This window comes from Nicotiana sylvestris, chromosome 7 (genome assembly GCF_000393655.2).
Source record: "Nicotiana sylvestris chromosome 7, ASM39365v2, whole genome shotgun sequence".
Lineage (NCBI taxonomy): Eukaryota > Viridiplantae > Streptophyta > Magnoliopsida > Solanales > Solanaceae > Nicotiana > Nicotiana sylvestris.
In genome coordinates, this window is record NC_091063.1 from 28949089 (window position 1) to 28963095 (window position 14007).

At 41.1% G+C, this 14007-nt stretch overlaps 2 protein-coding genes and 1 long non-coding RNA gene across 3 annotated transcripts; all 3 read left to right on the top strand.

The window, feature by feature from the left end:
- Window positions 1-4162: 4162 nt before the first annotated feature.
- On the top strand, window positions 4163-6115 carry LOC138872913 (uncharacterized). The gene is made up of 3 exons (XM_070151333.1): window positions 4163-4672; window positions 4766-5524; window positions 5747-6115. The coding sequence occupies exons 1-3, from the start codon at window positions 4163-4165 to the stop codon at window positions 6113-6115; spliced, it is 1638 nt and encodes a 545-aa protein (XP_070007434.1).
- A 966-nt stretch (window positions 6116-7081) lies between these two features.
- Window positions 7082-7594, top strand: LOC138872914 (uncharacterized). The gene has a single exon (XM_070151334.1). It carries the CDS (start codon window positions 7082-7084, stop codon window positions 7592-7594), a length of 513 nt encoding a protein of 170 aa, XP_070007435.1.
- Window positions 7595-11456: 3862 nt separating this feature from the next.
- LOC138872653 (uncharacterized) lies at window positions 11457-12897 on the top strand. Its single transcript, XR_011401128.1, has 2 exons — window positions 11457-11911; window positions 12677-12897. It is a non-coding gene; the product is annotated as an uncharacterized lncRNA (long non-coding RNA).
- The last annotated feature ends 1110 nt before the right edge of the window (window positions 12898-14007 follow it).

Here is a 14007-nt window from a genome sequence, read left to right on the forward strand (position 1 = left end):
GAACCAAAAAGATGTTTGTTTTGTAAAAAAAAACAACAACTGAACTATGTAATGATCTGATTCATGCGGTGACATGATACGTAGGCAACCCACAAAAGGTTCGATCAAGTTTTTATTTTAAATGACGCTAAAGTAAGGGATCAAATAAGGCGAGTGAAAAAAAATGAAAAAAAGAGAAGAAGGAAATAACAGTGCCAATAAGCAACAAGCTGATAAGCCGGAATGAAACATTGAAGCCTTCCAAAATCATTTTAGAAATGGTGGCGATGTTAGGAGCATGACAAATAACGTGTAATTCATATCTATAAAATGCCTAACCCTAACGCGTTTGTTAGCTCTTAATCCAGTAAGTTTAAGGTGGTTGGTTTGTGGTAAATCTGGCAGCACATCATTACTTCACAAGATCTAAGGGACCAGCAGTAATGGATAACAGTGATGAAATCGAGTTGGTCAGTGACAATCCGCAGGGTCATTCAGTTGAGCAAGAGTCTGAGGAGATAAGAAAATTGAGACAACAACTGTCAGATGTATATCAAGCTTGGGTTTCCGGTCGACCTCCACCCCAGGGTCCCTCAGAGGGAACTTACACCATACCCCAGGCTACTCAACCACCGCTCCATGCAACGAGCGACCCCATTCTACCACCAGGGTATGTGCCGAATTGCAGCCTCCATGCTGCCCCAGTACCTCTAATATGCGACCTCCAACCGCACCGGTCAGGAACACCCCTCTCGTCGTGTCTGGTGCACCGGTATATATAATCCCGCCACCACCTCCTGTGACGAAGCCAAATAATGAGCCACCATCTCATGCTTATGATGGACAATACTATTCTCCGAATATGGCTTTTGGGGTCTCGTCTCCATACAATCAGACTCCTCGATACGAATCACCAGTGGAAAATGAAATGCCTGCCACGACGATTGAGCCCGATGAGATGGCCAGGAAAATGAAAAGTCTTGAACAGAATATAAAGAACATACAGGGACTAGGTGGTCACAAAAGTGTTTCATTCAGTGATCTATGCATGTTCCCTCACATCCATTTCCCACGAGGGTTCAAGACCCCAAAATTTGAGAAATATGATGGACACAGGGACCCTATCGCCCACTTGAAAAGGTACTGCAACCAGCTGAGGGGTGCGGGAGGAAAGGAAGAGCTGCTGACGGCTTACTTTGGGGAAAGCCTTGTGGGGGTAGCTTCCGAATGGTTCATTGACCAAGACATCTCTCACTGGCATGTTTGGGATGACATGGCCCAGGCCTTCGTCAAGCAATTCCAATACAACATTAATATTGCACCAGACCGCAATTCCCTATCCAATATGAAGAAAAGGCCGACGGAAAGCTTTAGGGAGTACGCCATCAAGTGGAGGGAGCAGGCGACCAGAGTTAAGCCACCCATGGATAATCATGAGTTGATCACTGTCTTTTTGGAGGCTCAAGAGCCTGATTATTTCCAAAACATGATGTCTGCAATGGGTAGGCCTTTTGCTGAAGCAATCAAGATAGGGGAAATGGTCAAAAATGGCTTAAAGACTGGCAGAATTGTAAGTCAGGCTGCTCTCAAAGCCACCACCCAAGCCATCCAAAATGGGTCGGGAAATTTTGCAAATAGGAAAAAAAGAGATGAAGGTTCTATGATGACCTCGGGATCTAAGGAAGTTCAAAGAGGGGCATCACACCCTTATGTGCAAGTTCAGCAGGGGCGATCCAGCTACCCTCAACATTACTATCCCCCGCCAGTTCCTCAATACTCTGTGGGCCCACCACAATGTATGGTGTTCAATGCTCAATCATATGCTCGGCCTCCCAATCATCAGGTACGGGCACCAACTCCAAGGGGCCCCCGACCTTAGCAACAAAATTTTTGGGCACCCTACAATGCTTGTCCCAGGCAGGATTATGGTCGAGAGCAGAGGCCGACAGAAAAATTCACTCCATTGGCTGAATCATACTCTAGTCTATTCCAGAACTTAAGCAAATGGGCGTGATTGGACCCATCTCTCCCCACCATATGCATCCGAATTCACATGGATTTCAAGCAAATGCTAGATGTGAATATCATTCAGGTTCCCCAGGGCATAGTACCGATGATTGTTGGACTCTGAAAGGAGCCATAGAAAGACTCATTTCTGAAAAATTAATTGTAGTAACGAATGGCGAGGACCCTCCTAATGTGACAAATAACCCGTTGCCAGAACACAACAATGTTCATTTTGTGGGAATGATTGGCCAAGATCAGGAATACAAGCCGGTCGGCCAAACAGAAATGACAGTGGGAGCAATTCAAGAAGGAATAAGTCTGGAAGTAAGACCAAGCTGAGATGTGCCGTTGATTGTGAAAGGCGTCCCGAACTCAAAAAAGGTAACTTTATTTGTGCCCAAGGTCTCGAGGTTAGAGGTTCGCTCCAATGTTCCAAGCCCAAGGTTGTATGTTTTTGTAGGACACCCCTTCACAAGGCAGAATCAGGGCGGTGCGAATGGCATAACAGAGCCGATCATAATCAAACCTGCCATGCAACCCCCTGTGACAAACACGAAAACTGTCCCTTGGAACTACAACAAAACTGTGATGACCTACAAAGGCAAGGAAATCATAGAGGAAGTGGGGGAAACTGGAGGTTTGACTCGATCGGGGAAGTGTTATTCTCCAGAAGAGTTGATGAAGGCAAAGCAAATCAGAGGAGGCCAATTTCCAATAAAGAAGCCAGTCACTGAAGCAGAGGCAGAAGAGTTTTTGAAGAAAATGAAAGCTCAGGATTACTCAATCATTGACTAGCTAAGAAAGACTCCTGCCCAAATCTCTCTACTATCTCTGCTCATACATTCCAAAGAGCATGCCCGTGTACTAATCAAGGTCCTGAACGAGGCACATATCTCAGAAGAGACCACAGTGAATCAGTTAGAGAAGATGGCCAATAGATTTTTTGAGGTAAACAGAATCTCATTTACCGATGATGAACTTCCCGAGGAAGGAGCCGGGCACAATAGGGCATTGAACTTGATAGTAAAATGTGAGGGGCATTATGTAAAGAGAGTCATGGTTGATGGAGGCTCAAGTGTAGATGTATGCCCTCTCTCTACTTTGCAAAGCATGAAGATCAATACGGACAGAATCCGACCCAGCAATGTTCGCATCCGGGCTTTCGATGGCTCAGCGAGAGACACCATGGGAGAAATCAACCTCACCATGACGATTGGGCCGGTGGACTTTGAGATTGTTTTCCAAGTAGTGGATATGGTCACTTCTTATAACTTTCTTCTTGGAAGGCCATGGATCCATATAGCCCGAGCTGTGCCATCCACCTTACACCAGATGCTCAAATTCGAACATGACGGGCAAGAAATTATTGTTCACAGAGAAGACGAGTCTTCCGTTTTTAAAGACCCGTTAATCCCCTGTATTGAGGCCAATGAAGAGTCTGAGTCCATTGTCTATCAGGCTTTTGAAGTGGTTGTTGTGGACCATGTCGAGGAAGGAAAGCCCATTCTGCATCCTTGTCTTTCTGCCACATCTGTAATGGTGGCTACGGTTATGATAAGACAAGGTTATGAGCCAGGAAAAGGTTTGAGGGCATCATTGCAAGGGATTTCAGAGCCTATTTGTTCGTTAGGAAACCGGGGTACTTTTGGCTTAGGCTTCAGGCTAACACATGCAGACAAAAACAAATCCAAACACCGCAAAAAAAGTGGATAGGTCTTGCAACAGCATATCCCTCATATTTTTTACACTTTTGTCAAGCCACGACTCCGAGAGGGTTAAAATTCCTCGACGCATGCAAACATTGATGAAATTTGCCATGACCTCAGCGAGATATTTTCTGAAGTGAATATGATCCAGGTTGGTGAAGGCACTAGTCGTGCCTTTGTGCAACTAATTGACCCAGACACCATGCTCGCCAACTGAGAAGCAACTCCTCTCCCCACAAGGAAAGAGTCTTGGTAGTCTGCTTTTGCAGCTTCCTTTTTTGTATTCTGGGTTACTTTCAGGGTTGTAATCCAAATATCTCAGGATGATTGTTTGTTTGATGTTAACCCTTCTATCCTTTCGAATTCAATAAAATGCAGTTTAGTTTCCTATTAAGTTTCCTATCTTTTCCTTTTCCTAATTCCTGTCATTTTATTCTCATTTTAGTTTTATTAATGTCGGCTTTAATAACATGACATGCATGCGGAATTCATGCCCAGATCTTGAAAAGCTGTCTAATATCGAAATAACGCATCAAGAGGAATATGAGGAAGATGAGATTGTTGAGGAAATAAAAAGAGAGTTGGAACAATTTGAAAACAAGCCTAAGCCAAACCTCAATGAAACTGAGACGATTAATATCGGAAGTCCTGAAGAAGTTAGAGAAACAAAGATAAGCATTCACACTGAACAAAAAACCAGAGATATCTTGATTCAACTTTTATTTGAATACAAAGATGTATTTGCTTGGTCTTACGATGATATGCCGGGTTTAAGTGCTAATCTGGTGGTTCATAAGCTTCCTACGTATCCTGGTTTTCCACCAGTCCAACAAAAGCAACGAAAATTTAAAACAGACATGAGCGACAAAATCAAAGAAGAAATAATAAAGCAACTAAGCGCTAATGTGGTCAGAGCTATCCGATACACCACCTGGGTGGCAAATGTTATGCCCGTGCTAAAGAAGGATGGAAAAACTAGAGTTTGTGTCGACTATAGGGACCTGAACAAAGCAAGTCCAAAGGATAATTTTCCTTTGCCAAACATCCACATTCTTGTAGATAATTGCGCAAAGCATGAGATCCAATCATTTGTGGATTGCTATGCTTGGTACCACCAAATTCTAATGGATGAGGATGATGCAGAAAAGACCGTTTTCACCACACCATGGGGTACCTATTGTTATAGGGTCATGCCATTTGGTTTAAAGAATGCAGGGGAAACTTATATGAGGGCCATGACCACCATTTTTCACGACATGATGCATAAAGAGATTGAGGTATATGTCGACGATGTCATCATAAAATCAAAGACACAAGCCGATCACGTGTGTGATTTGAAAAAGTTCTTCGAACGACTTCTTAGGTATGACCTTAAGCTTAATCCAACCAAGTGTACATTTGGGGTCCCATCTGGGAAACTCCTCGGTTTTATAGTCAGCCGGAGAGGCATCGAATTGGATCCATCTAAGATAAAGTCCATTCGAGATCTGCCACCCCCGAAGAACAAAAAAGAGGTCATGAGTTTGCTTGCTAGGTTGAACTACATCAGTAGGTTCATTGCTCAGCTTACAACCACATGCGAGCCCATCTTTAAGTTGCTTAAAAAGGATGTCGCTGTCAGATGGACGGACGATTGCCAAAAGGCCTTTGACAGGATCAAAGATTATCTGTCAAAACCCCCTGTACTGGTTTCGCCTGAACCTGGTAGGCCTTTATTTTTATATCTATCAGTGATGGATAATTCCTTTGGATGCGTTCTAGGGCAACATGATGCAACAGGCAGAAAGGAACAGGCAATATATTATTTGAGCAAGAAGTTCACCGATTATGAGGTTAAGTACACCCTTTTACAAAGGACATGTTGTGCCTTGACTTGGGTCACTCAGAAGTTGAGACATTATCTTTTGGCCTGCACTACTTACCTCATATCGAGAATGGATCCTTTGAAGTACATCTTCCAAAAGCCAATGCCCACTGGCAGGCTCGCAAAATGGCAAATCCTGCTCACAGAGTTTGACATCGTCTATGTCACTCGCACAGTGATGAAAGCACAGGCTTTGGCAGATCATTTGGCAGAGAATCCAGTTGATAATGAGTACATGCCACTTCGCACATACTTCCTGGATGAAGAGGTCAACTCGATAGAGGAAGTGGTTCCAGACGATCACCCTATATGGAAAATGTATTTTGATGGGGCTGTCAATATCAAAGGAGTTGGGATCGGGGCAATCCTCATCTCACCTATTGGACACCATTACCCTGCAACTGCCCGACTTCAGTTCTTCTGTACTAATAATACGGCAGAATATGAAGCTTGTATCTTGGGTTTGAAAATGGCCATCGATCTGGATGTGTATGAACTATTAGTTATGGGAGATTCTGACTTGCTTATTCGGCAAGCCCAAGGCGAATGGGAGACTTGAGATATCAAACTTATTCCGTACAGACAATGTGTACGAGACTTGAGCAAAAGATTCAAATCTATCGAGTTCAGATACATTCCCCGGTTTCACAATGAGCTAGCCGATGCCTTGGCTACTCTAGCCTCGATGCTCCCTTATCCAGGCAACACCCATATTGATCCGCTAGAAATCTAAGTTCGGAATCAGCACGGTTACTGTAATACAATCGAGACAGAACCAGATGGTGAACCATGGTATCATGACATAAAACAATTCCTGAAAACAAGAGAATATCCAGAGCATGCCAAAGGAGATCAAAAAAGAACTATAAGGCGACTCGCCAGTGGTTTCTTCCTGAATGGGGAAATTCTGTACAAGAGGACCCTAGATTTAAACTTGTTGAGATGCATAGATGCTACAGAAGCAGAGCGGATCATGAGTGAAGTGCATTCAGGGGTATGCGGACCTCACATGAATGGATATGTTTTGGCGAAGAAGATTCTACGGGCAGGGTATTACTGGCTTACCATGGAGCGAGATTGCTTTAGATTTGTTCGCAAGTGTCACCAGTGCCAGATTCATGGTGACTTGATTCACTCGCCTCCTTCGGAGTTGCATCCCATATCCTCTCCTTGGCCTTTCGTTGCTTGGGGAATGGATGTTATTGGGCCGATCGAGCCAAAGGCTTCAAATGGGCATAGATTCATTTTGGTTGCTATTGATTACTTCACCAAGTGGGTGGAAGCCGTCACTTTCAAAGCAGTCACCAAGAAAGCAGTGGTAGACTTTGTTCACTGCAACATCATTTGTCGCTTTGGTATTCCAAAGACCATTATCACTGACAATGCAGCCAATCTAAATAGTCATTTGATGAAGGAGGTATGCGAACAATTTAAAATCATGCATCGCCATTCTACCCCTTACCTGCCAAAAGCCAATGGAGCAGTTGAAGCAGCAAACAATAACATCAAGAAGATTCTTAGGAAGATGATCCAAGGTTCCAGGCAATGGCATGAAAAGTTGCCTTTTGCTCTTTTGGGATACCGTACGACTGTTCGCACATCTGTTGGCGCAACTCCGTATTTGCTTGTATACAGAACTGAAGCTGTAATACCCGCTGAAGTCGAAATTCCCTCTCTCCGAATTATTGTGGAATCAGAGATTGAAGACACTGAGTGGGTCAAGACCCGATTAGAACAACTGATGTTGATCGATGAAAAACGGCTAGCAGCAGTGTGTTTCGGCCAGTTATACCAACAAAGAATGGCACGCTCTTACAATAAGAAAGTGCGCCCAAGGCAGTTTGAGGTAGGCCAACTGATTTTGAAATGCATCCTTCCGCACCAGGTAGAAGCTAAAGGAAAGTTCACCCCGAACTGGCAAGGACTCTACATCATCAAGAAAGTGTTACCAAAAGGGGCCTTGCACTTGGTAGATGAAGAAGTACGGGTACCAGACATGACTATTAACGCAGATACAGTCAAAAGATATTATGTCTGATATATACCCATTGTAGAATTTTCACGCATTGATTTTCTCAAATTGAAGTGGCGAAGGCTATCATTTGCTCGCTATTCCAAATAGGTGTCACCCTTTTTGTTAATCCTTTTGAGCCGTATTTGTCTTCCTTGTTTCTCACTTCTTGGAACTTGTAAAAAAAACTCTAAAAAATTGAACTACGTCCGACCTGATTCCGAAAGAATACGTAGGTAGCCTTACCCTGGGTTCGGTCCCATCAGAACAAAAAATCCATATTCCCAATACTGCAAAACTGGGGCAGAAGTTTGTTTTATTTCACGATTTTTTTTTCTCTCTGTAAAAATGATTCCAAAAGTTGTAATTCAGTTCAAGGTTCATTTCGCCTTTTTACCTTTCAAGAACTTCTTATCGATGTTTTTTAAGAATGATTGAAGTCCCCATGCCAAAGACGTTGGGAAACCTCCCTCATATAGTATCATAGTCAAAAAAAAGAAAAAAAAAATGAGAGAGTCTTATCAGTGAAAAACCGTACGGGCACTATAAGGCGATAGTGAACAGAGAAATGAGAGAGTCTTATTGGTGAAAACCCAGATGGGCACCATAAGGTGATGGTTAGTAAAGAAATGAGAGAGGTTAGTTAGCGAAAACCTGCAATGGGCGCTACTAGCCGAATAAGGGTCTTTGATTCTCCGGCATGAGCACAACCAAGACAAATTCAAGATGAACATTTGCGGCGGATTTTGAGAATTAGACAGCTCAGACAAATCAGGCATCCAATCCAAAATGCATGTCATGATTCATTAAAGTCGGCACATACCTCCGGATAAGTCTACCTATTCCTTTCCCCGAAAGGGACACCTTTTGTTTAAGCACAGTTCTTTTTCGCTTCCAATTATTATTCTGTTTTTACCCATAATTTTTCTTTGAGTCCCCTTCGGTCTAATCCTGCATCAAAATCGAAGCAAAGAAAGGGCTGCAAAACTGGCTACAGCTTCCCCGTAATGTCAAGCACAATTTGGGGCATATATGGCATTTACGAAGGCACGAATCCATCTCTGATCTTATTCGATAAGACAAACAAAGTGTCTAAAAAAAAGACCTGAAAAGGTCGCCTAAGCAGGACCTGTTTTATGAGAAAAGTTGATGAGAACTACGGACACAAACTTATACTAGGTGCAAAACAACTGAGCTTGATTTTAAAGAAAAATCGCCTTGCCTTAGAGACAAGGGTAGCGGTACCATGAACATCTGGGTATGAAACAGTTGGGGGCAGAATTGTAAAGACAAGGTCTCTAGAAAATGATGCAGAGGCAGAGCATCTCGGTACCACGCTGACTGAATCGATTTTTTGACAGCAGTGGCCATGAATCAAGCTACTCAGGGCATCAAGGCCACAAACCAACCACCATTTTGAAAACTCATAAATTTTTCTTTGCTTGAAGTAGGAACAAAGTGGTGTAGAATGTCGATCCAAAATGAACGAATGTCACCAAACGTAAGCTCCTTAAAATCTCCATTTTTCTTTTATTTTCAGCATGCATCACTATTGTTCACACCTCCCATTTTCGTAGCTTAACTCAGGTATAACCTTTTTCGCCTAGGGGGATCTAGCTCATAGTTCCGGGTAGAAGTACTCTTCGCTTAGGTTGATTTTATGTAGCTCAACCCAGGTAGAACCTTTTTCCCCAAGGGGGATCCAGCTCATAGTTCCGGGTAGAAGTACTCTTCGCTCAGGTTGTTTTACGTAGCTCAACCCAGGTAGAACCTTTTCGCCTAGGGGGATCCAGCTCATAGTTCCGGGTAGAAGTACTCTTCGCTCAGGTTGTTTTACATTAGCTTAACCCAGGTAGAACCTTTTTCGCCTAGGGGGATCTAGCTCATAGTTCCGGGTAGAAGTACTCTTCGCGCAGGTTGTTTTACGTAGCTCAACCCAGGTAGAACCTTTTTACCTAGGGGGATCCAGCTCGTAGTTTCGGGTAGAAGTACTCTTCGCTCAGGTTGTTTTACATTAGCTTAACCCAGGTAGAACCTTTTTCGCCTAGGGGGATCTAGCTCATAGTTCCGGGTAAAAGTACTCTTCGCTCAGGTTGATTTTACGTAACTCAATCCAGGTAGAACCTTTTTGCCTAGGGGGATTAGCTCATAGCTCCTGGTAGAAGTACTCTTCGCTCAGGTTGTTTTACATTAGCTTAACCCAGGTAGAACCTTTTTGCCTAGGGGGATCCAGCTCATAGTTCTGGGTAGAAGTACTCTTCGCTCAGGTTGTTTTACATTAGCTTAACCCAGGTAGAACCTTTTCGCCTGGGGGGATCCAGCTCATAGTTCAGGGTAGAAGTACTCTTCGCTCAGGTTGTTTTACGTAGCTCAACCTAGGTAGAACCTTTTCGCCTAGGGGGATCCAGCTCATAGTTTCGGGTAGAAGTACTCTTCGCTCAGGTTGTTTTACATTAGCTTAACCCAGATAGAACCTTTTCACCTAGAGGGATCCAACTCATAGTTTTCGGGTAGAAGTACTCTTCGCTCAGGGTATTTTACATAGTTTAACTCAGGTAGAACCGTTTCGCCTAGAGGGATTCAACACTTTATCAATAATACATGGTGCTAACACCTGATTCTATTTCCTTCTAGTAAGAGAGGGTACCAACCCCTGATTACATTTCCTTTCAATAGTACAGGGTACCGATCCCTGGTTAAACTATCATTCGTTACCAAATTTTATCTCTTTTAGCTAGTTTATACTACTATTTCTGTTTGCCTTTTCAATAAATTAGATAATTTACAGATTTGTCTAATAACTCACAAAATTTTCCTAGTGCCAGACTGGGGCAGAAAAATTTTGTTCGTTTTTGTTTGTCTTTGATGGCTTTGCAGGCTCTGCCATATAGCGCAAGTAACGATTAAAGCTTGCAGTTTCAGTTTTCTCATCAGAAGAAAGAAATCCTTCGATCACAAGATAGTCGGAGTTTAGCTTTGATAATGTATCAGCAGCCCAGCTTCTCGAGATTCATCTTCTCAAATTCTGATCTAGAAAGCAAGCCATCGAGATTGAGTCATAATCTTTTCTTCAAAGAGCATCAAGATCCAATCTACGGTCAACACATGCGAGCAAGTCAAGAATCAACATTTGACTCCAGAAGACACATGGATAGGAATTTTGTATAGGAATTTTGTACTCTTAGTTTGCAGACATATATAATGCCCTTCTCTTTTTCTTTTGATGTAAGAAGCGAGTAACCGCAACAACAACAACGACAACAACAATAGCAACAGTCTTAACTCTAGTGTCCGGTAGTCCCAGCTACCAATTTTTTCCAGAACTACACTGACCTGATTCCTTTATAGCCAAGGATATGTAGGTAACCTCGGAAGCAAGGTTCGGTCACCTTTTTTCAAAAATTGCTTCCATTGGAGTGATATGTGAGCAAAAATTAGCTATGACATTCACTTTTCTTTGCACGAAAACTCTTCACGTTCTCGAGCAAAGAGGGGCAACTGTAAATGCCTAATTTTTGCCTTATATATATATATATATATATATATATATATATATATATATATATATATATATATATATATATATATGTGTGTGTGTGTGTGTGTGTGTGTGTGTATTTGTTCTTATTTGTGGTAGGGATTGGGCTAGTGTAATTTAATTAAAATTGTGCCAAAATTGGCCCAAAATTTGAGCCCAAAGAGCCCAAATCCGGTCCAAAATGGGGCTGCCAAGAAGAGCTTAAAACGACGTAGTTTGGTCTTGAAACTACATCGTTTTGGTTAAGTAACAAGATTCAATCTCATCCACCCATCTTGATTTAATCCAACAGTCCTAGTTTGATCTTCATCCTAGGTATTTAAAGCCCAAAATCCCCAAAAATTTGCCCCATTTCCCCCTTATTTCCTCTCTCTTCTTTCATTCTCCTTCTTCTCTCTTCTCTCTCTCTTCACTCTCTCTACGCTGCCCCATCTCCGCCCACTGTCGCCGGCCGGAAATCGCCGCCGCCGGCGGACCACCTCCAAACACCTCCAAATTCACACCATGTAATCTCCACAACTTCCTCTTTCCATATCTCCAAACCAAATCCTTCAAAAATCCCTCAAACTCCTTGAATCTTAGATATTGGAAACTTTCCCGTCACTTTTTTGCCCAAATCCTTGAAGCTCCAACCACTACCACCCCACAATACCTACATCAATGGATAGAGCTCCTCAAGACCTAGCTATTGATGTCAATTTCACCCTGAAAATCCGGCGACCAAAATCCGGCCAAATTCCGGCGACCTCCCCGAACACCCTCTTTTGGTATACCACCATTTTTTCGGCCACTTAAATTGAAAAATGGTAAAAATCCTATTCTTTTTCATGGCTGATTTTTATTTTTAATTTTAATTTTCAGATTTTATTTTGGTATATTATTAATTATTTTAGCATTAGTTTTTGAAGTTTGAAATGTTCAATTTTCTGTTTTTGCACTTGTTGAAGTAGTAAAATAGTTTTGTATTAATAAAAGTGAGGTAGTGTAGAATACTTAAGAGTATATGGTACTTGTTTGGTTGTTTATTTAGTGCTTCAAGACTCTTTGAGTACAATACTCAAAAGTCAAATTGTTTGGTAAAAAAATGTAGACTTTTGGACAGTGTTTGAATAAAAGTCTGTCTTTGAACAGTGGGGAACAGATTTTGTTTGAAATACTTGACAAGATTAGAAACAGAAAGTCTGGCCTTTTGAATTTAAGAGCAGATTTTGTAGAAAATCTGTCAAAAAGATTGATTTTTATTTTTTTGAAATAGTTGGTTGTTTTGATATATAAGGGAGACTCAATCACACTTCCAGGGAGAGGGAATAATTGCTTTGAACACACAAAAACATAAAAAGAAATCAGCAGTTGAACACATGAAAGTGAGCTGAAATGGTGAGCTTTGGGAGTGAATCTTAGAGTGCAAACTTTTAGAAAAGTATAAGTCCTCTTTAGAGTTCGTTTCTGGGTTTCCTCTCTAAGTTTTTGGGTTGTTTTAACACGGATTTGCTGCTGGTTTTGCTGCTGTTTTGCTGTTGTTTTTATGCTGCTTTAGTTGCTGAACTACTGTTTATTCTTTTGCTATCCAGGTAATCCTTTAAGACTCGTAACGTACGTATTTTCAGCAATGGGAACAACTTGAACATACTGCACCATTTAAATGTGTTTGATATGATGAATAATTTGACAACAAAAGAGCTTGTATGTTATTGTTATGTATCAAGCATGTGATAATGTGAATATAGTCCTTCATAATACTTGAATATTGAGTTGCAAATTTTTTGAATGTGATATCTAAGTATGACATGAATGACTTTAGATGTATAACACATAGCATGAGTTCGTTTTAGTTGCTGAAATTTCACTGCCAACATATGCTTCTAGGAATGTTATGATAAATTTTTTTTAATCTGGCCATTTTTCCAGATTTGCAAAAGTGGCTATTTTTGTAAAGTGTGCGTTTATACAATTGTGACTATGTAGTTAATGGTCATAAATGCAAACTAAGTAAAGAACCAAGATTGTATCAACTTTGGGCCTTTTTGAACCAAAAAATAAAAGCTGGCCCATTTACCTTTAAACAACAAAATTACCCCCTTTTCTTCTATATAGCATTGGGCCAATTAAAATCCATTTCTTGGCCTATTTTAATAATAAATTCCAGCAGCCCAAGAGCTCCTTACAAGCTGGCCCATTTTTTTTTAACAAGAAGTTGGCTCATTTCTTTTACAATAGATTAAGTTGGTCCAACTTTTATTTGCTTAATTTTTCCCAACTATAAAGCTAGAAAAATAGTAATAATATCAGATTTTTCTACTATTTTTAATTAACTCATTTCCTTTTTAAACGCTAGGCAATTAGTAGACGCGCTTTAACTCACGGAATCACTTGTGTAGCGTGATGTTTGAATATTCGATAAATTAATTTAATAATCTCATACCATGCCCATTAATTTTAGTTAATTCTTAATTTAGTATTTTTTTTGTTAAGATCGCGAATTCGCTTGCATAGCGCGATAGTTGATTTTTTATTTTATTTTCAAAACAAATCTCTTCGAATGTAGTAATTTTTCCAGACGTAAATAACATGCTAACAATCGTTTGTCATGACTGCGGATTCGCTTGCGTAGCGCCGTTATGACTAAATAATAAATTTCGTCGATCATGCACTCGCTTGCGTAGTGTGGTTATGACATCTTCTTATTAAAAAATATTCTTTAATTTTTCTAATAATCAAGAGATAAAAGCGGATAGGTAAAAATATGAAAAATAATATAAATCACAGTTTTTCCAAAATTAATTTAAGCCAAATGTAGTCAGTAAAGCGACCGTGCTAGAACCACGGGACTCGGGGAATGCCTTACACCTTCTCCTCGGTCAACAGAATTCCTTGTCTGGACTTTGTTTTCGCAGACCAATAA